Source organism: Ctenopharyngodon idella, chromosome 7 (assembly GCF_019924925.1).
Source record: "Ctenopharyngodon idella isolate HZGC_01 chromosome 7, HZGC01, whole genome shotgun sequence".
NCBI classification, from domain to species: Eukaryota; Metazoa; Chordata; class Actinopteri; order Cypriniformes; family Xenocyprididae; genus Ctenopharyngodon; species Ctenopharyngodon idella.
In genome coordinates this window covers 13,998,414-14,017,837 of record NC_067226.1, presented here as the reverse complement: position 1 = coordinate 14,017,837, position 19,424 = coordinate 13,998,414, and the positions used below count along the sequence as shown (strand labels likewise).

General features: G+C 37.7%; 1 protein-coding gene and 1 long non-coding RNA gene across 2 annotated transcripts in view; both read left to right on the top strand.

Moving 5' to 3' along the window:
* Positions 1 to 3,512: 3,512 nt before the first annotated feature.
* On the top strand, positions 3,513 to 5,307 carry LOC127515528 (uncharacterized). Its single transcript, XR_007930833.1, has 3 exons — positions 3,513 to 3,738; positions 4,006 to 4,053; positions 5,215 to 5,307. It is a non-coding gene; the product is annotated as an uncharacterized LOC127515528 (long non-coding RNA).
* Positions 5,308 to 11,178: 5,871 nt separating this feature from the next.
* The window catches only part of prkdc (protein kinase, DNA-activated, catalytic subunit), a 34,080-nt gene continuing 25,834 nt past the window's right edge, over positions 11,179 to 19,424 (top strand). The window contains 23 exon segments of the mRNA XM_051899234.1: positions 11,179 to 11,471; positions 12,033 to 12,109; positions 12,217 to 12,321; positions 12,473 to 12,547; positions 12,820 to 12,928; positions 13,107 to 13,219; positions 13,303 to 13,402; positions 13,488 to 13,543; positions 13,678 to 13,708; positions 13,795 to 13,952; positions 14,080 to 14,226; positions 14,445 to 14,609; positions 16,456 to 16,624; positions 16,718 to 16,767; positions 16,877 to 17,011; positions 17,212 to 17,361; positions 17,739 to 17,851; positions 17,974 to 18,133; positions 18,216 to 18,302; positions 18,446 to 18,565; positions 18,707 to 18,866; positions 19,024 to 19,130; positions 19,278 to 19,368. Coding sequence (XP_051755194.1) covers positions 11,309 to 11,471; positions 12,033 to 12,109; positions 12,217 to 12,321; positions 12,473 to 12,547; positions 12,820 to 12,928; positions 13,107 to 13,219; positions 13,303 to 13,402; positions 13,488 to 13,543; positions 13,678 to 13,708; positions 13,795 to 13,952; positions 14,080 to 14,226; positions 14,445 to 14,609; positions 16,456 to 16,624; positions 16,718 to 16,767; positions 16,877 to 17,011; positions 17,212 to 17,361; positions 17,739 to 17,851; positions 17,974 to 18,133; positions 18,216 to 18,302; positions 18,446 to 18,565; positions 18,707 to 18,866; positions 19,024 to 19,130; positions 19,278 to 19,368 — 2,641 coding nt within the window. The 5' untranslated portion in view covers positions 11,179 to 11,308.

Below are 19,424 nucleotides of genomic sequence, written 5' to 3'. Positions count from 1 at the left end.
ATGTTTGAATAAATCCATCAAGTTGACAGCCACCATTTAAATGTTTATATTTTTAAAAAAACGAATTGGAGTAGAAATAATTTTAGAGTTAGTAGGCCTACCAACTTTATTATTATAAAAACTTCCTTAAATGTAATTTAAGTTTGTATACAAATCAGTTCATTTTAACCTTCAATATTAATGTAGTAGGCTACCAACTGATTCCCATGTATATTTTACAGCATTAGTTGAGAGATTTTTTTTCTTGAGAAAATTTGCCATGTACTGTACCTGATATACAGTATATCCAAAATAACTGATACTGAATCGAATTGCAAGCTTGTGAATCAAAATGCATAACTATGATGACAGACTGGCAGGAAATTATGCAAAACAGAAAAAAAAGTTCAAACAGGGTGATATTGTGACATACTGATTAGCCTAATCTTTCCATTATTGTTAATAATAGTTGCAACCTGCACTCTTAAATGTACATTGAAAATTGTCAGCTGATAAACCATCGGGGACGCGATTATGGGGCCCCCTCCTGGAGATTTGCTTAGGGCCCCCAATAACCTTTGCTCCTTTTGCTCTTTGCTCACAGTGTCCTAATTTATGGCATGAGGGTATTATTATTATTATTATTTGTAATCTTTGGTTTAGTGTAATGAAATAAATCTTTGATGAATGAATACAATCATCTACACTGTTTTTCTTGTAGCTGTTTAAGATCATTTACAGTTTGTCTACACACAGTTTGCACTAATTTGATGGAAGAGTCCATCACAGGACCTGAAATAATGCAGTTAATACTATAATTATTGTTGGCAAAAGGTCCATATATAACAAATAAGATCCAACATTTTACAAATAAATATTCGGAGGAAAAATACTTGAACAAGATTCAGAATCAGAATGAGCTTTATTGCCAGGTATGTTTACACATACCAGGAATTTGTTTTAGTGACAGAAGCTCCACAGTGCAACAGAATGACAGCGACAAGACACAGATAATAAAAGAATAATATACAAATATACAAGATAGACAATGTGCAAAATAGCAAAAAAACACAATATATAATATAGACAATTTTGTATGTACAGTTATGATATGTGCAAATGTGAAATATAAATAAGTATGTGTTTTAAGTAAATAATGTATTATAGTGCTGTGTGTTCCGTGTTTGTCAAGTGTTCATGAGATGGATTGCCTGAGGGAAGAAACTGTTCCTGTATCTGGTCGTTCTGGTGCTCAGAGCTCTGTAGCGTCGACCAGACAGCAACAGTTCAAAGAGGGAGTGTGCTGGATGTGAGGGGTCTAGAGTGATTTTCTTTGCCCTTTTGCTCACTCTGGATAAGTACAGTTCTTGGAGATGATTCGCTCAGCAGTCCGGACTACCCTCTGTAGTCTTCTGAGGTCAGATTTGATAGCTGAGCTGAACCAGACAGATATAGAAGTGCAGAGGATGGATTCAATGATGGCAGAGTAAAACTGTTTCAGCAGCTCCTGTGGTAGGTTGAACTTCCTCAGCTGGCGAAGAAAGTACAACCTCTGCTGGGCCTTTTTTACAATGGACTCAATGTGGTTGTCCCACTTCAGGTCCTGGGAGATTGTGGTGCCCAGGAACCTGAATGACTCCACTGCAGTCACAGTGCTGTTCATGATGGTGAGTGGGGGGAGAGCAGGGGAGTTTCTCCTGAAGTCCACGATCATCTCCACTGTCTTGAGCATGTTGAGCTCCAGGTTGTTAAGACTGCACCAGACAGCCAGCTGTTCGACCTCAAGTCTATAAGCAGACTCGTCACCACCCTGGATGAGGCCAATCAGTGTGGTGTCATCTGCAAACTTCAAGAGCTTGAGTCTTTAGAGATGCAGTCATTGGTGTACAGGGAGAAGAGCAGTGGGGAGAGAACACAGTCCTGAGGGGCACCAGTGCTGATGGTGCGGGTGCTGGATGAGAATTTTCCCAGCCTCACTAGCTGCTGCCTGTCTGTCGGGAAGCTGGTGATCCACTGACAGACAGAGGTGGGCACGGAGAGCTGAGTTAATTTGGGCTGGAGGAGTGATGGTGTTAAAAGCAGAGCTGAAGTCTACAAACAGTCCAGATGCTGCAGAATATAATGCAGTCCCATATTGACTGCATCATTCACAGACCTGTTTGCTCTGTAGGCAAACTGCAGGGGGTCCAGTAAGGGTCCAGTGATGTCCTTCAGATAAGCCAAAACCAGTCTTTCAAATGATTTCATGGCCACAGACGTTAGAGCCACAGGTCTGTAGTCATTAGTAGTCACTGTAGTCCAGTAATTTTGGGTTTCTTTGGGACAGGGATGAGGGTGGAGCGTTTGAGGCATGAGGGGACTTCACACAGCTCCAATGATCTGTTGAAGATCTGTGTGAAGATGGGGGCCAGCTGGTCAGCGCAGGTTTTCAGACAGGCTGGTGTCACACCGTCGGGGCCTGGTGCCTTTCTTCTCTTGTTCTTTCTGAAGACCTGGCGCACGTCGTCTTCACTGAACTGAATTGCAGGTGTGGGGGAGAAGGGGGTTACAGGAGGTGTGAATGGTGATTTTTCAAACCTGCAATAAAACTCGTTCAGATCGTCTGCCAGTTGTTGATTCTCCACAGTGCTGGGGGATGGTGTCTTATAATTGGTGATGACTTTCAGACCTTTCCACACTGAAGCCGTGTCGCTAGAAGAGAACTGAATCCGTAGCTTTTCGAAATAATTCCTCTTTGCCACTCTGATCTCCTTTTCCAGTGTGTATTTGGCCTGTATGTACAAGACTCTGTCCCCATTTCTGCGAGCATCTTCTTTGGCCTGACGGAGCTGGCTGAGTTTTGCAGTGAACCATGGTTTGTCGTTGTTGTAAGTTAGATGAGTCCTGGTAGGAATGCACATATCTTCACAGAAACTGATATATGAAGTTACAGTCTCTGTGAGCTCGTCCAGATCGGTGGCAGCAGCTTCAAAAACACTCCAATCAGTCAATTCGAAACATCTCTTTACAGTCTTTGCTACAGGTTTAGCTGATTTCAGTTTCTGCCTGTAGGTTGGTATGAGATGAACTAAACAGTGATCAGAGAGCCCCAAAGCTGTGCACTAAACATGTTCATTCTCACTTCCTGTCACTCATAAAAATTATTTTAAATTATTGTATTCATTAGCTCAGTTGCACAATATGATGTATATGAATATATGAGATGATACAAGCTTTTTGAGACAATACAAACTTAAATACATGATTGGATTGCAAATGTAAATCAGCAGATGGTAAAAGCAGTGTTTGTTAAATGTTCAGTTACAAGTGAGAATAAAAACACAAGTCAGAAATTCCTTCCATCCAATATCCTATTTCATGTACATCTCCAAAAACAATATAGGCTATATATAAAGTTGTTCTTGAAAATATATAGTTTATTTGTTGCTATTGAATTAACTGATTGTTTCAATAAAAGTGTCTTTCCAAAGTTTTTAATTATATGCTTATCTCATTCTTTTGCAACATATTCTTTATCAGACACATGCACATTTTGTCATTACTTGCAACTGCACATGACTTCCTAACAAGGGTTCAATATAAATATTGCTGTAACTTCCTCACTCTTAGTAGAAGCAGATACTGTACATCTAGTGTTAAGGCTCTAGTTATCCTGCTGCAATGACGCAAAAATCAACCCTTCATTTCACTGGGGTCAAATTTTTCCTTATTTTCATCCTTATACAAGGAGTCTTGTCAAAGGAGAACATGAATCCATGGGTGAGATGCCAACTTGCAAATTTACTTGCAAAATCTACTCTTAAAGTCCATCTAAAATGTATTTTACTTGGTTGAGATAAAATTAATGAGACTGATTTTCTGGATGTCCATAATGAGCATTATTGAAATGATTAAAAGATCAGCAAAACTGTTTTCTTCTGTGTTTCTTTCAGTTTGCAACAGTCAAACAAAACAGATATGAAAATGAACTTATTAGTAATGCCCATTATTAAACGTGTTTATGATTAAGATTTTTTCCCCTCTCAGGATTTTGGGGCCACGTCTTTGGGAGATATGGCTGCTGTACCGCCAGAGGTGGGTAGTAACGAAGTAGCCTACTTTTTTTTTTTTTTTTTTTTTTTTTTTTTTGATAATTTGTACTTTTAAGAGTAGATTTAAATGTGGGTAGCTACTTTTACTTTAACTTGAGTACATTTCTAATGAAAAATCTGTACTTTTACTTCGCTACGCTGGCCGACGTTCCTCTCGTTACTTTATTTTAATGCAATACTGTAGGCCTACATGTTAAGAAATGCGTAGTTTATTCCAAGCGAGCTGTCTCTTTTTTCATGAACGATGCCCATTCCCAAATTAATCTTTTGAGGCGATTCTGTTCAAAGACTTGATCAAACAAGTTGGCAAAACTGACCGAATTGGTTCGCGAATCAGTTTGAATGGTTTGTTCAGTTCCCTGCACGCACTGAATCGTCTGAAGCGGTTTACTCTGAGCGTTGGATGAAGTGGCAGTGGTCATACAGTCAATTAAAAGAAAATCTTCAAATGCATCCTATTGTTTGCCAGCGATGAAGATCTTTATTAGTTGAACTACGTATGGTGTCTGTGAACAATTCCACAGGTATCGATTTCATTTGATTTCAGTTCATACAGCCAATAGCCTACATTTTACAACCAAACAGATTATTACGCCGATAACACCACTACAAAGTATGTAGCATTTCTTTACCGTTTTTTTTTTTTGGACATATATCTTAATTTATACATCAAATAAGCTGCCATTGTTCAGAGAGTATGAAATGAACACCCGCTGTCCCGCGGTCATTTGTGGGTAGCCTATTGCGCAGTGGCAAAGATATCTAATTATGATAATAATAATAATAATAACTTAAATATCTATCAAAATAACATGCTATTGTATTGTTGTATATATTATATATATACACACACACAAAGTAATAGGAAACTTTTTTACTCTTAAGATTATTACTTTCACTTTTACTTTGAGAAAATATTTTAATTTTTTACTTGAGTACAGTTTTTGGATACTCTACCCACCTCTGTATACCGGATTCAGAGATGGATCGTGAGATGATGTCTCTACTGTGTCTAGCTATTATCTCACTAAGGGTCTTTTTATGTTTGGAGTACTTCTGGTAAATGTTTGATCCGAGCTATTGTGTTCTGAATTTAAAAGCAGGAGGAACACAGCTTTTGATTTCTCTGTTTTAATTACTATAGCCGTCAGACGACATAATTCTGTCAGGATCCGGTGTTGAAGCTGATGTGGAGGAGCCAATCATCACAGAAACTTAAAGACTAATGCAGGCAATTTAAATCTTTCTCTCCCCTTTGATATCATCAAACAAATATGTTTAGGTAAAATAAATTAATCTTGTGTATTTCTTTTTTTCTGAAGTTATTTGAAGACAAGAAGAGCCAAGACAGTTACAACTTGTGAACATGATTGTCACACTGCCTGTCTGTACTAAGCATTTTTGGTTTTACATTGCAATAAATGTTGGACATACTGTTGAATTTTGTAGAATTAATAGCCTAATGACAATTACTAATAGAAATTAAATGTTAGAAGCAAAACTTAAAACTATTTTTAGATTAAATCATATTCATTGTCTCATTTCTCTTGTCTTCAAATTCAGAGTGTCACTAAAAAAATAAAATTGAGTGACAGAGGCAGTTTTGAAGAGTGTTTTTTTCCCTGCTTCCTCTGTGATGTCTTTTATCATAGACCAATATACTGCAGACTACTGGCAGATTTCAGAAATAAAGTTACAGGCTGGTCAGCGCAACTTCTCTTGCTTTTTTTTTTTTTTTTACTAGCATGCCAGTTTTCATTGTTTTATTTGAATATTTTTGTTGAATTAAAAGTTAATCAACATTTAATTTATCTTAATTACCTCCAAATACATGCTGTTAAACAGGGGTACTGAGGGGTATGCAAGATCAGTGTTGCCTAAAATTAATTAGGGCCCGAGCACCGATGTTGTGAGGACCCTATGGTAATTGCTCTGTCAATTCTTCTTCTTCTCCAAAATGAATCGCATTTTTGAGGGCCTAAACATGCTCGAAAATTCATGAAATTTTGCACACACACCAGAAGTGGTGAAAATTTACATCCGATATGGGTTCCAGAATTAGGTGTGGCAAAATGGCTCGATAGCGCCACCTACAAAATTTTAATTAAAGGAACACTCCACTTTTTTTGAAAATAGGCTCATTTTCCAACTCCCCTAGAGTTAAACAGTTGAGTTTTATCGTTTTCGAATCCATTCAGCCGATCTCCGGGTCTGGCCGTACCACTTTTAGCATAGCTTAGCATAGTTCATTGAATCTGATTAGACCGTTAGCATTTTGCTCAAAAATGACCAAAGAGTTTCGATATTTTTCCTATTTAAAACTTGACTCTTCTGTAGTTACATCGTGTACTAAGACCGACTGAAAATGAAAAGTTGCGATTTTCTAGGCCGATATGGCTAGGAACTATACTCTCATTCCGGCGTAATAATCAAGGAACTTTGCTGCCGTACCGTGGGTGCAGCAGGCGCAATGATATTACGCAGTGCCTGTGACCCCCTGCTTGCACAGGGAGCGTGCCTTGCAACCATGGAGACATTTGTGAGAGGCGCTGCGCAATATCATTGAAACTTTGCACATGCGTCAGAAGTGGTGAAAATTTACATCTGTTATGGGTTTCAGAATTAGGTGTGGCAAAATGGCTCGATAGCGGCACCTATACATTTTCAATTAAGTGCCCTTCGTGCTACGTTTCACGTACAGGTATGAAATTCGGTAGACAGCCCAATACCTACAAAAAAGCCCTTGGGTGCAAAATCTGTAAACCAAACAGGAGGTGAGATATTTTGAATTTTCTCTGCAAAATTTTGGCAGTTTTTTCCATTTCCACACGTTGTACTTTAACGAACTCCTCCTAGAGCTTTAATCAGATCAACATCATATTTGGTCAGTCTAATCTAAAGGCCTTTGAGACGTTAAATTGCGAAGATCTAGAGTTTTCGCTGAAGGGCATGTCCGTGGTGGCCTGACAAATTTTTCACTGTGAAACAGGAAGTTGTTGTAACTCAGGCATACAATGTCTGATCTGCCACAAACTTCACGTTTTATTAGAGTCCTGACCTGAAGACATCTACATGGCAATATTCAGTTACAGTCATAGCGCCACCTGTGGGTAACAGGAAATGACATGTTCTACACTGTGATTAACTCCTCATAGAGATTTACCCAGAAGCACATCATATATGGTCAGTCTAATCTTAAGGCCTTAGCCATGAGGAAATTGCAGAAATCTTGAGTTTTCGTTGGAGGGTATGTCTGTGGTGGCCTGACAAAATCTGATGTTTCGCCATGAAAGAGGAAGCTGTTGTAACTCAGACATAGAGACAGAGCGCATTTAGGCCACGCCCACACCAGGGGGGAAAACAATCCAACCCTCTCCATTGACTTTGTATCGCATGAGGCTGCCTCCTTGTCATTTCTGACTTATAACAAAAAACAGAACAATGTTTAAAAGCTGCTGTGTGACAGGGTGTACAGCAAACAAGCTAAAAAACCCAGAACTAAGTTTTTATAAGCTACTGAACCATAAAAGCCAGCCTTTAAGGAGACAAAAGTGGATACAGGCAATAAGATGTGAAGCATCAGCTGGAAGAATGGGTAAATTTTGGGATCCTGACACTCAGTATGCCTCAGTAAGCCTATGTGTGCAGTAAACATTTAGTCACTGTTAAGTCAATTATCCAAATATCAGTTTTATATATTATATTTCCTGTCGCTGATTACGTTCCCCTCCAGTGGGCGTAGTTCTCGTAGTAATATGACATGTTGCGCTCTGTTTCAATCGCCTGTATCCACTTTTTAGTCCTTAAATGCTCGTTTTTTGGGTCGACAGCTTATAAAAACTTCTGGGTTTTTGGTTCTGGGTTTTTTTTTTAGCTTGTTTTCTGTACACCTTGTCACATAGCAGCTTTTAGACATTGTTCTGTTTTTTGTTAAAAGTCAGAAATGACAAGGAGGCAGCCTCACACAATACAAAGTCAATGGAGACGGTTGGATTGTTTTCCCCCCTGGTGGGCGCGGTTTTCAGATTATGACGCGTGTCGCTCTGTCTCTATAGAGTACCTCAGGCATGATGTGTTTTTGTAGGCCAACCCGGAAGTTAGCGGTGCACGGGTTCCCTCGATTGAAAGCCAATGCATTTTTCCCATAGACTTTTGGAAAATCGCAAAAAATAAGCTCTGTGTTTAACAAAGGGTTATGACACTTACACGTTTTGTCTATCAAGATAATCTTTACAAGTTAACACAACATTTATACATTTTGAAGCCTAAATAAAGTCGTCAGATATAAAGAGTTAACAGTAGGCTATAAACGGACTACAGCACACCATGATCGCGGATCAGCGTCACCACCACCAAGCTTCCTCAAACTTTATTTAGAAAACAACTTTATTTAAAAACATGCTCGCTGATTATGATCTGTGCTGTGTATGAATACTTATCCACTTTTTCATGAGAAATGCTTTCTAAATGTCCTGTTTGTCATGATGACGTCTAAAGTCCCCGCCAAAGGAAGTAGTTCCTTTTAGCAATTTGTTAGCAACTGCCATTTTTAAGACACAATAAAGGTTTAAAAAAATCACAAGCGGGTTATAACTGGTGTGTTTTATGTCATTAATCAAAACGTGAAAATATTTAGAGGCTTTGTTAACCACAGACCTTATTTCAGGCGATTTAGCAAAAACCCATTCAAAAAACTCATTGACTTTAGGGCGATGGAACCGGAAGTCCTAAAATGCTAACACGCTTCCGGGTTTTGCCTACAAAAACATGTCATCCCTGAGGTACTCTATACAGTGTCTGATCTGCCCCAAACTTCACATGTTTGATAAAAGTGCTGGTCTGAAGACATCTACATGCCAATATTCAGTTAGTCATAGCTCCACCTGCTGGCAACAGGAAATGGCATGCTTTACACTGTAATTCACTCCCAGAAACACATTTCAATATGTATATGTATATGTACATATTCAATAAAGTACCAAACATACTAGAAACACATTAAATCATGCAACACTTGGTATAACGTCACGAAACAGGAAGTTGTTGTAACTCAGGCATACAATTTCCGATTTGCTCCAAACTTCACATGTTTGATTAAAGTCCTGGCCTGAAGACATCTACATGGCAATATTCAGGTACAGTTAAAGCGCCACGTGTTGGCAGCAGGAAGTGCAGCACTTTGAAATGACTTGGCCATAATTCTCCTTTATTCACTCGCTTACATGCATGTCGCCCACTGTTCACTGTTTTCCTAAGGCCAATGGGTGGCGGTGAGCCCGGGTGCGAGGGCCCTTTCATCGCTGCTTGCAGCTTTAATTAAAATTGTTATTGCTTTTGGTGTTTTGACAACATTTTATTCAAATACATAAGCGACCAAAATTTAAGATAGGCCTACCAGTAAAATTTTCGATACCACAGCAAAACTGTAGCCAAAAAACTTTAGCCTAACTGTAAGGTTCAAACATTATTAAAAAAAGGTAAATGATCAGTAATAAAAACAAACAAACAAATAAACTAATTACAAACAATAACACAAATATAGGCAACAATAGAACAAAGAAGAAATAAATGAAATAAACATGGCATTAAGATGTTCAGATAGGTTTAACAGTAGGCCTATTCAGGTACAGAAATTGAATAATAAAATGTTAAATAACTCTGTAATCTTCACCCTATAAATTAAATACAGATTATTCCTTGTTAAAGCTACAAAAGTTATTCATTCAAGAGCAGTGAGTGATTTTCTGTCTTTTTAGTTGTTTCATTAACATTTTGCTGTCACTTTAAGACCGATTTTTAAGCACAACCGATTTTTTTGTTTACGTTCGCTTGAGACAAAACCGACTGTTTACGTGAATACTCAACAAGACATTTTTAGAAAGAAGTCGCGAAAGAGAACTCAATTCGGTGCTGAGATGCAGCTCTAAACGCACAGAAAACAGCAAATTGAATTCTCTTGCGCATCTTTTGGCGCTTGAATGTTTACATTTATAAGAGCTTTGGTCCCTTCCAATGATACATTTTAAAGCTGGGATTTGTGTATCGAAATATCATAATTTTAACACTATACACACACACACACACACACACACACACACACACACACACATATATATATATATATATATATATATATATATATATATATATATATATATATATATATATATCGTTTACTGATAGAACTATATATACAGATTATTATACTACATATATATATATATATATATATATATATATATATATATATTGTAACGAATGGAGGAACTGATGAAACTCACTTAACAGCTTAGTCTTCTTTTACTAAGATGAGCACCTGTTTGGCCGATGCTCCTGCCACACAGACAGCGAACAAACTTCCGGAACCTTTTCCCCAGAACCCCGCCCACACAACACCACGCAGGCTATTCTTTCAGGAGAACCTCCCACCCCTTAAAGCCCCACACAAGCTGAACCATAACACAGGAAAGAACACATGCACTTAGATTTATCCGAACAGAACATAAAACACTCTTTAGACTTGCTACAATATATATATATATATATATATATATATATATATATATATATATATATATATATATATATATATATTGTTCTAACAGTAAACGATAACAATAATGTAAAATAAAAATAAATGTAAAATAAAATTTAAACAACACACTTGTGCATGATAATAAGGTTCTTGGAAACATTACCCAGGCAAAACCTCCTTCTGATTTATTATGTTGCCAGACGAGGAATCAGCGACATCCAGCGGTTGATACGAGTTATTAGGTGCGTCCCAATTCGCGTACTTAACCACTATTCTATGAATAGTGCAAGTAGTGTGTTCACACTGAAAATTCCAAAAAGAAAAAGTGCATATTAAATAAACGTAAAAAACGAAGCGTGGAATGTTGGACACTTCATGCACTCAACTGTCGCAGCTTTAATTACGTTGCGGAGGGGGAGGGGGATCAGATTCCGATGTTTAATGACAAAATAAACGTATAAAATTCACACACTACACAGATGAGTACATAGGGCATAACTACATAGTGTATAAGTGCATAGTGTATAGTGCGTCATTTGAGACGCAACTATTGTTCCTCCAGAGTGACGCGCAGCTCAAGCAGGAAGTGATCTCGTTCACGTGTGTTTGTGTTGTTCTGTTTTGCCGCCCTGAAGCAAACTCACTTAACTTACACGAGCTGTCAACTTTTAATCATTTCTGATGTAAGCAACGGAGACAAATTATGTCTTCCGATACTTCCACTGTTGGAGGGATTCAGGGTTATCTCCTAAAGCTTCATTCATTCCTTGGAGAGACAGAGAATAGGAATGCTGCTATAGTCTGCCATGACATTATTGGAGACTTGGGCCAGGAATGCATGATAACTAAGAATGAGAATGAATTGGGTAAGATTTTTTTAATGCAAAAAGCATTGTGTTGTGTTTATACAAAATGCAAAAACAAATGTTTTTATTCATTACTTTTATGCCTATATTTGATACTTATAAGCAATCAGATTACAGTGGCACATGGAGCAGACTGACAGATTTGTAAATCGTAAAGTTATCTAGGTTAATTTAGTTATCTAGAATGAGCAGCTGCATGCACATTAACTCGTATCAAGATGTCCACAAATGTTATTAATGTCCACAAGTATAACAGCATATATGGTAGAATATGTATGTTCAGGCAAGGGATGAGAAAAAAATTTGCATTGAAATATTTGAGTTAGTCCAACAAGTTCACAATACAGTCACTGTAACCCTGAACATAGGTGATAACTTGTTCAGTGCTATGGCAGAAGGCACAAGTGAACTTCCGAAATGATAGTCTTCAGTTTGGTCATTATTCTCTTCTCAACTACCATCTCTAGTGGTTCAAGGCCAATCCAGATGACCAAGCCTGCCTTTTTAATGATCCTGATGACAATTAACCTCAAAATATGTTCAAATGCATTTCACTTTCAGTTTTACAGACATCTTTGCTTTTTGCAAAGGAAGAGGGATTGCTTAGCTTTCTCCGAAAGTCTCTCTCTAATGAAACGGTAAGAGGTGTTTACAGGCAAATTCTAATAAAAATATATGTCAGGAATATTTACCATATTTAATTAAAACATTATTATAAAGATATTGGTCATTCATTTGTCTACAGCTGCGGGATACAAGAGTGGAGATTCTCAATTTTTTAGGGGCATTTCTACAGAGAATCTCAGTCACTGTCCGAGGATGGGAGAAGAACTATGCTGTCGACCTTAAGGTACCTTCAACCAGCAGTTGGCAAATTTCTATCTGGTTTGACATCACATTTTAATGTGTATTTTAAAGGTTGACTAATTATATATGTCACCTTTGTGCCACTAATTTGCTTTATTTTTGCTCATCTGAGTATTCTTCCTCTGCATCGATAGGACATCTGTATGGTTGTCTACACAAAGGACAAAGCTGCAAAGTGCCGAAGCCCTGCTTTAGATCTCCTAATCAAAGTGAGTTCTTTAGACACACTGTTGACCTAGTGTTTGCTGATACCCAGACATGGAAACTTCCGCTTACTGTAAGTCATTTAAAAACTCGTTTGAGACTGGTAGCCAGCTGAATTGAGATCTGCAAGGAAAACTATTTTCTTTAAATATATCACAATACAAGGGAGCATTTAGCTAATTCTCACTTTTTGACTCTTGAGAATTGTGAACATGTCTGTGCCAATGACATATTTAGATATTTATAGACGGTGTTAACACATTTCAAAAATCTCTAGATACTGTATCTCACGAAAGACTCCAGCATCACCCAGGATCTCAAAGTTGGGGATATGTTCAACAAATTTTTCGGAGAGTTAAGTCAGAAGAGTAAGATTCCTGACACAGGCAAGTGAAGATACCATAAAAATGTTAGGCTTATTGTCTCTTTAAATTTTCTTAAGTAGCCAAAATATGCTGGCATTGCCGATAGTTATTTTAACAAGACTGATTATGATATATTTTTAATTGCATGTCAGAATACAAACAAACATGTTAAAACATATGCATTATTGACTATCAACAGTGCTGGGTTACATTTATGAACTTCTTGGAGTGCTGGGTGAAGTGCACCCCAGTGAGATGGTCAACAACTCTGAAAAACTCTACAAGGCCTACCTGGGTGAACTGAAAGGACAGGTAAAGGCGTCCCATCCGTGTATGGATATGTGCTCTTATATGTGTGTATAAAATTGTCAAGTTCTAAAATCATTGGTTTTCAGATGACATCTACTACAAAGGAACCAAAACTTCCTCTTGTTGCTGGCTGCCTGAAAGGAATCACCGCTCTGATGGTGAACTTCACCAAATCAATGGAAGAAGGTGGGTGTGTATTTGTGTAAATTTACTGTCCTGCGCTGGTCCTAACCTAATTAGATGAATATGCTCACTGTTTTTCTTTAAACAGACCCGGTTATGTCAAAAGAAATCTTTAATTATGCGCTAAAGGCGATTTGTCCACAGGTAGGTTGTTAACTTGGCAATAAAATTGAAAGCTGAATTGTTATTTTATTTTATTTAATTGTTATGTGCAGCTCAGTCACATTTTCCATTAAGAGCTCCCATTAAATGCACTTCTTCCTTCCTTATGTTTCTAGACTGATATGAAAAGATATGCAGTCATCTTTGGTGAGTGGAATTAGATATCGTCATGTATTTTCAAACCTTACTGCCAATGTTGTACTCATTCCTTGTCTTTTTTTGACTCTTGACAGCCGGTCTCAAACTGTTTGCTAAGCACTCAAGCCAGTTTGGCAATTGTCTCATGGATCATTACATGTCTATCTTTGATGTCATGTCCAAACTTTGTGGACATATAAATGGAGAGCTGAAAAAGAGTAGTTACACAGCACTAGAGTCTTTCCTAAAACAGGTATTTTCTATTTATTGATTATTCAATGAATAAATAGTTTCATATTAGTTTTTTATTTGATGAAAGATGTTCAACTTGGTTATGATGACCATGATCTTTTCAAACTCTTCCTCTCATTGCTGTAAAGGTGGCCACTCTTGTGGCAGAGAACATTGAGTTGCACAAAAGCAAGCTGAAGTTCTTCATGCAGAAGTTCTGTGCTATCATCAGGACCATGGAATCCACTAATAAAGAACTGTCCATTGCTATCAGAGGATACGGCCTGTTTGCTGCGGTTGGTATCTGGACATTTTATTAGAATAGCAAGAATAGTCTATAATTAATGTCTCTCAGCAAGTTCAAGTTTTTTTAATATTCAGCAAAATATATTTGTTTGGTATTGCTGGTTCTATTTGTTCTTTTTTTCCCATTTTGCACTAATGTAATTGTTACTATTTCAGGCTAAAATGGATGAAGATTGTTTGACTGTGTTCTGTGTTTGTTTGCCTTTAGCCATGTAAGGTGGTGTGCCCTCAGGATGTAGATCTGATGTATACAGAGCTCATTCAGCGGTGCAAGCAGATGTACCTGACTGAGTCTGACCGTGATGATGACAATGTCTACCAGCTGCCAAGCTTCCTCGACTCCATAGCTAGTGTTCTGATACACCTTGACCGGGTAAGATACATCCTTTACTTTGAGCTGTGAATCACATTGTAGATGATTTTATCTAGCATTGCTTTATCTAATCCATCAAACGTGGCATTTTAACTCAATATTTAGTATTTAGGTTAATTTTTAGTCCTCTGCTCTGCTCAAAGTGGCTACAATTTAGGATCACAAAATTGCTTTAAATCATGATTATTTTGGTCAATATTGAAATCACAATTATTTAACCCGATTATTGGAGGGGGATAAGATCAAATCTTATTTCATGACAAGTAATTTTAGATATCTTTGACATTTCACAATTATTGATATTTCTGCAAAAACTAATACTAGGTTAACTAATGTAGCTAAGTAAAAGGTCCTCAAAATAGTTATAGAAGACACGTAAAGGTTTTTCATGAAGATGTACTAACAGTGGTATTCAGATAAGTAACAGATAACAGAAACTGAATAATCAAATCTAAAATAACTGCATATTCTTCATTGTATACATTAAATATAGACAAATCCTTATTAAAACTACAAAAGTTAGACAAGTGCAGCGAGTGATTTTATCTTTGTTTTTTGTTGTTTGATTAACATTAATGACTGCAGCAGGATTGTTAGGTTGCTGTCACTTTAAGAGCTGCACGGATCCAATATACTGTTACACATGCGTTTTCTTTCTCAACTGTTTACATTCACTTAAGACATAATCGACTGTGTTCACAAAGATACTCGCCAAAATGGCTTTTGTCATTTTTGTGTGTAGGCTATTTGACCGTTTAGGCATGGATCTGAAGGCCACAGTATACTTTGCAAACGCCTGGGGAACAGCGTCTCTTTCGTGGCTTAATGTGCTTTTAATAACACTGTTTAATATTAAGCACGTCCCACAGTTTAGCAACAGTGGACTGCATATTACAACACTCACCTATTCTGCTGATTTGGATGTTAAGTTTGGCTTAGGGGGGAACATAAGCGCGCCACCGTGAAAGAAAGGAAGCAGAATTTGGCAGCGGCACAATAATCCATTTTGTAAATGTGTTCAGCATTCTGCAACAAATTTTTTTTTTCTTCAGATTTTCTAGACTATTTTAAGTCGTAAAATGAGCAGGATATATTAAAATTTAACGTATGGGTTTGGCAGGCAAGCGGGTGCCTGAGCCCTCCCCAGCTTTACAGCGCCCCCACAATTTTTCACAAAATCTGTGGTGAAAAATGGAATTGCAGCATGCTCTATTTGAGAGCCATTGGAATAGCTTTAAGACTGCCCCTCCTATTTTCACATTACCTTATTTAAACCTCGCTCCAGACCGAGACGATATCAGTTCGCTTCAGCTGTTCATATTAGTCTGCATCAGGTTAGTGTGACTAGCTGGCATGTCTGTTCTTCCTATGTGGAGAAGCATATTAAATTATGATAGTGTAAATCCTTTAGTTTAAACATGCTCATGTGAATTGCCTTTATATAGATATGTTGTGATTGTTTTATGTTTGAGAATAGACATGACTTTCTTTTCCCCACCAGAATTCTTCCACAACTTGTAATATTTTAAAACAACGTTCGGTGGCAATAAATACTACATTAAGGGAATTCTGAGATAGCATTTTATGTGTGTGTCATGTCTACTTAAAGCCTGTCAGTCAATATTAGAGCGCCACCTTCAGGCTGAAAAACGTAGGGACATTAGACCTCTGCCAAAGGTTCTGCATGTGTTTACCGTTTAGAACATAAAGCTTCAAAATGTTTATTGTAAGCTAGTGCTAAGACCCAGACTGTGCCCTACCTAAATTAACGGTCAGGAGCTGCTACTTTTTGTTACCTTTAACCTCAACTAACAGATTATGTTGTAATTTCCATAACTGGTTGCAGATTCCTGAAGTGTACACGCCCGTGCTAGAGCGCCTCCTTGTGGTTCAGATGGACAGCTTCCCTCAGTACAGCCAGAGAATGCAGTATGCCACCTGCCGCTCCATCATCAAGGTGTTTGTTGCCATGGCAGTTCGAGGTCCAGTCCTCTGGAGTTTCACTAGTTCTGTGGGTAAGGATGAACTGGAGGTTAGCTTGCCTGATTTGATTCTAGGTTAGTTTTACCAGCGCTCACTCCTCACACTTTTCATTTCTTCAACAACAGTTCACCAAGGCCTGATTAGAGTGTGCTCTAAGCCCGTTCTTCAGTCAGAAGTAAGCGTTTTTGCTAAAAGTGCTGATCTTTTGCTTTTTAAATTGTAATTATCATTATATCTAAATGGTAAATGATAATCCAAGTGGTATGTATTTATCCACCTGCCAGGAGCGGATCATTCCTTCAGATGGTTCTCAAGCTGAGGAGGATTCCACCCTGGTGCGCTCTGGGAAATGGAAAGTTCCTTCCTCTAAGGACTACCTTGACCTTTTTAAGGGGCTTCTGGACTGTGAAAACTTTAAAGTAAGAAATTAGATGTTTATTTGATATAAGGTTTAGTTTATCTAGTTACGGTAATAGTTTAATTTCTTAGTATTTTAATAGTCTATTATTTGGTTTAAATGTGACCGTTTATAATAAAAGTTGTTGCATGTGTACTCTGTTTACTTTGTTTCAACAGCTTAATCTAATGTCTGAATTTATCTAATCTGCTGTGATTTTAGGACACAGGATTCATGGATGGAGCTCCAGCTGCCAAGAACTACAACCTGAGAGACATAAACCGACACTTATATGACGCACTGGTGCAGTCAGTCATGAAGATTGTGGAGAAACTCGATCTTTCAGTGCAGAAAGTCAGTGCAGCAGATGAGGTAATGTTGCAGTGCTGTAACTTGAATGGATAGTAAAAATGTGGATGGTTACAGAAACGGAAGAAAAACAAAAACAAGGAACAAACATAATTTATTTTCAATAAATTATACACAGGAATTCCAAATGGAAATATAAATGATCAGAAACCTGAAAAATCTTGACTTTTTACGGTCCCCCAATTCTTCCTCATTATATGCTGCTCACAGTATTATATAAGTGTTATACTATTATAATACACAGTATTATACTTGCATACACTTTGGCAGCATCAGACTGTAGAGAAAAATTGTTTGTGTGTACTACAGCAGTACATATAAGAAACAAACTTGAAACAGAAATGTTGGAATATTTATGAAGTATTTCTTCTTTTTTTCAGGCACAGAGTGATGCAAGTGCTGAATTTATGCCTTCATCTGACCCCACAGCAAACCTGATACCCAACAAACCCAAAGACTTTATTGCCTTTATCAACTTGGTTGACTTTTGCAGGTGTCAACTTTTTTTTTTCATTGGTATTGTCAGAAATCGATCAATCAAACAAACAAAACATTTCTTATTTATTTTAATTGTATGAGATTGCATACATAAGATTATTGTTATCCTCTCTTTAGTGACCTATTGCCTTCAAGAAATCCTGAGTATTTTGCCCAGTGGATGCATCCCCTGTGTCACGAGCTCATTCTGCAGTCAATACATTTCCCTCTGGTCAGCGGCTTTTATAAGCTCCTCTCCCTGTCTATGAGAATTGCCAAGAAAATCCACTATTTTCAGGTAATACGCGTTCTCCATCACATTAACTCCTGAATTTAATGTGTTGATAAACCTTGACAAAACCAGTATCTCTTGTTTATAGGACCTAAAACAAGGGCCTAAATGTGTTGGTGGTGGCTCCACCATGGAGAATGCCTGTTTTTCGCTCCTTGCAAAGTTTGGAAAGGAGGTGCCATTTTAACCCTTTTGTCACTTTATTTCTGTGTTAGATGCTTGAACATTGCAGTCAGCTTTGTTTCATTCATCTGTTCATATTGTTGTCAATGATGAATGTGATGATTTGAAGGGGAAAAGTTTTTGTTATTTCCTCAGGTTTGTGTACGTATGAAACAATATAAAGATGAGCTCCTGGCTGCCTGTCTGATGTTCATCCTCTCTCTTCATCCTGACATGGTGGCTCTGGATATCAAGGCATATATCCCAGCTCTGCAGGTTAGGAAAATTGGGGCAAAAGGGCGATTTTGTGATTATTAGTATTTTTCATTAACAGTAAATAGGAATCACATTCCGAAGTGATTAAGAAGCACGATATTAATATGGAATGATCATCAGTTTTCATTGTTTTGGTTGAAGGCTGCTCTGCGGCTGGGTTTGAGTCATGCTCCTCTAGCCACAGCAGCACTGGATGCTCTGGAGTCCTGGTCTTCTCTGATCCCTGCTGCCATCATGCAGCCGCACTATGGAGACATACTGCCACATTTAGATGGCTACCTCAAAACAACCAGTAACTCTGGTCAGTTATTTGTGATCTCATCATATTTATCCTAAATACTGTAATGTCAAAGAAATAGTCACTTGTTACTGTTCTTTCTAAATTATAACTAAGGGTCCGTGATTATTATCAAATTCCTTTAGTAGCTGATTGTTTTTGTTTTCAATCATTCAATTAGAAAAAGATGACGGCAGTATGGAAGTGACGTTTGTGTCAACGGGAAGTTCTAAAAGTTATGGGAAAGTCATGTTGAGACTCCTGAAGAAATCAAAGCACCTGTCTGTGGTAAAATGATTTGTTTGCCATATTTTGATTTTGTCTGTGTAACTGATTCTGTGATGTAATATATAATTGCATGCACAGGTATTTGGTACTTGGTTGTGGTGAGGGTTATTGAGCACAGTGTCCTAAAGTTACTGTGGTCTCTGTTAGGGAGATGAGTCTCCGATTGCTGCTGTGAGACGCAGGGTGGTACGTCTGCTTGGACATTTGGGAGGACAGCTTAACAGGAGCCTTGTGACAGGTTATTTTGTTTCTGCTGCTATTAAATTAATTGTTGACTTTTTTTTTTTTTTTTAA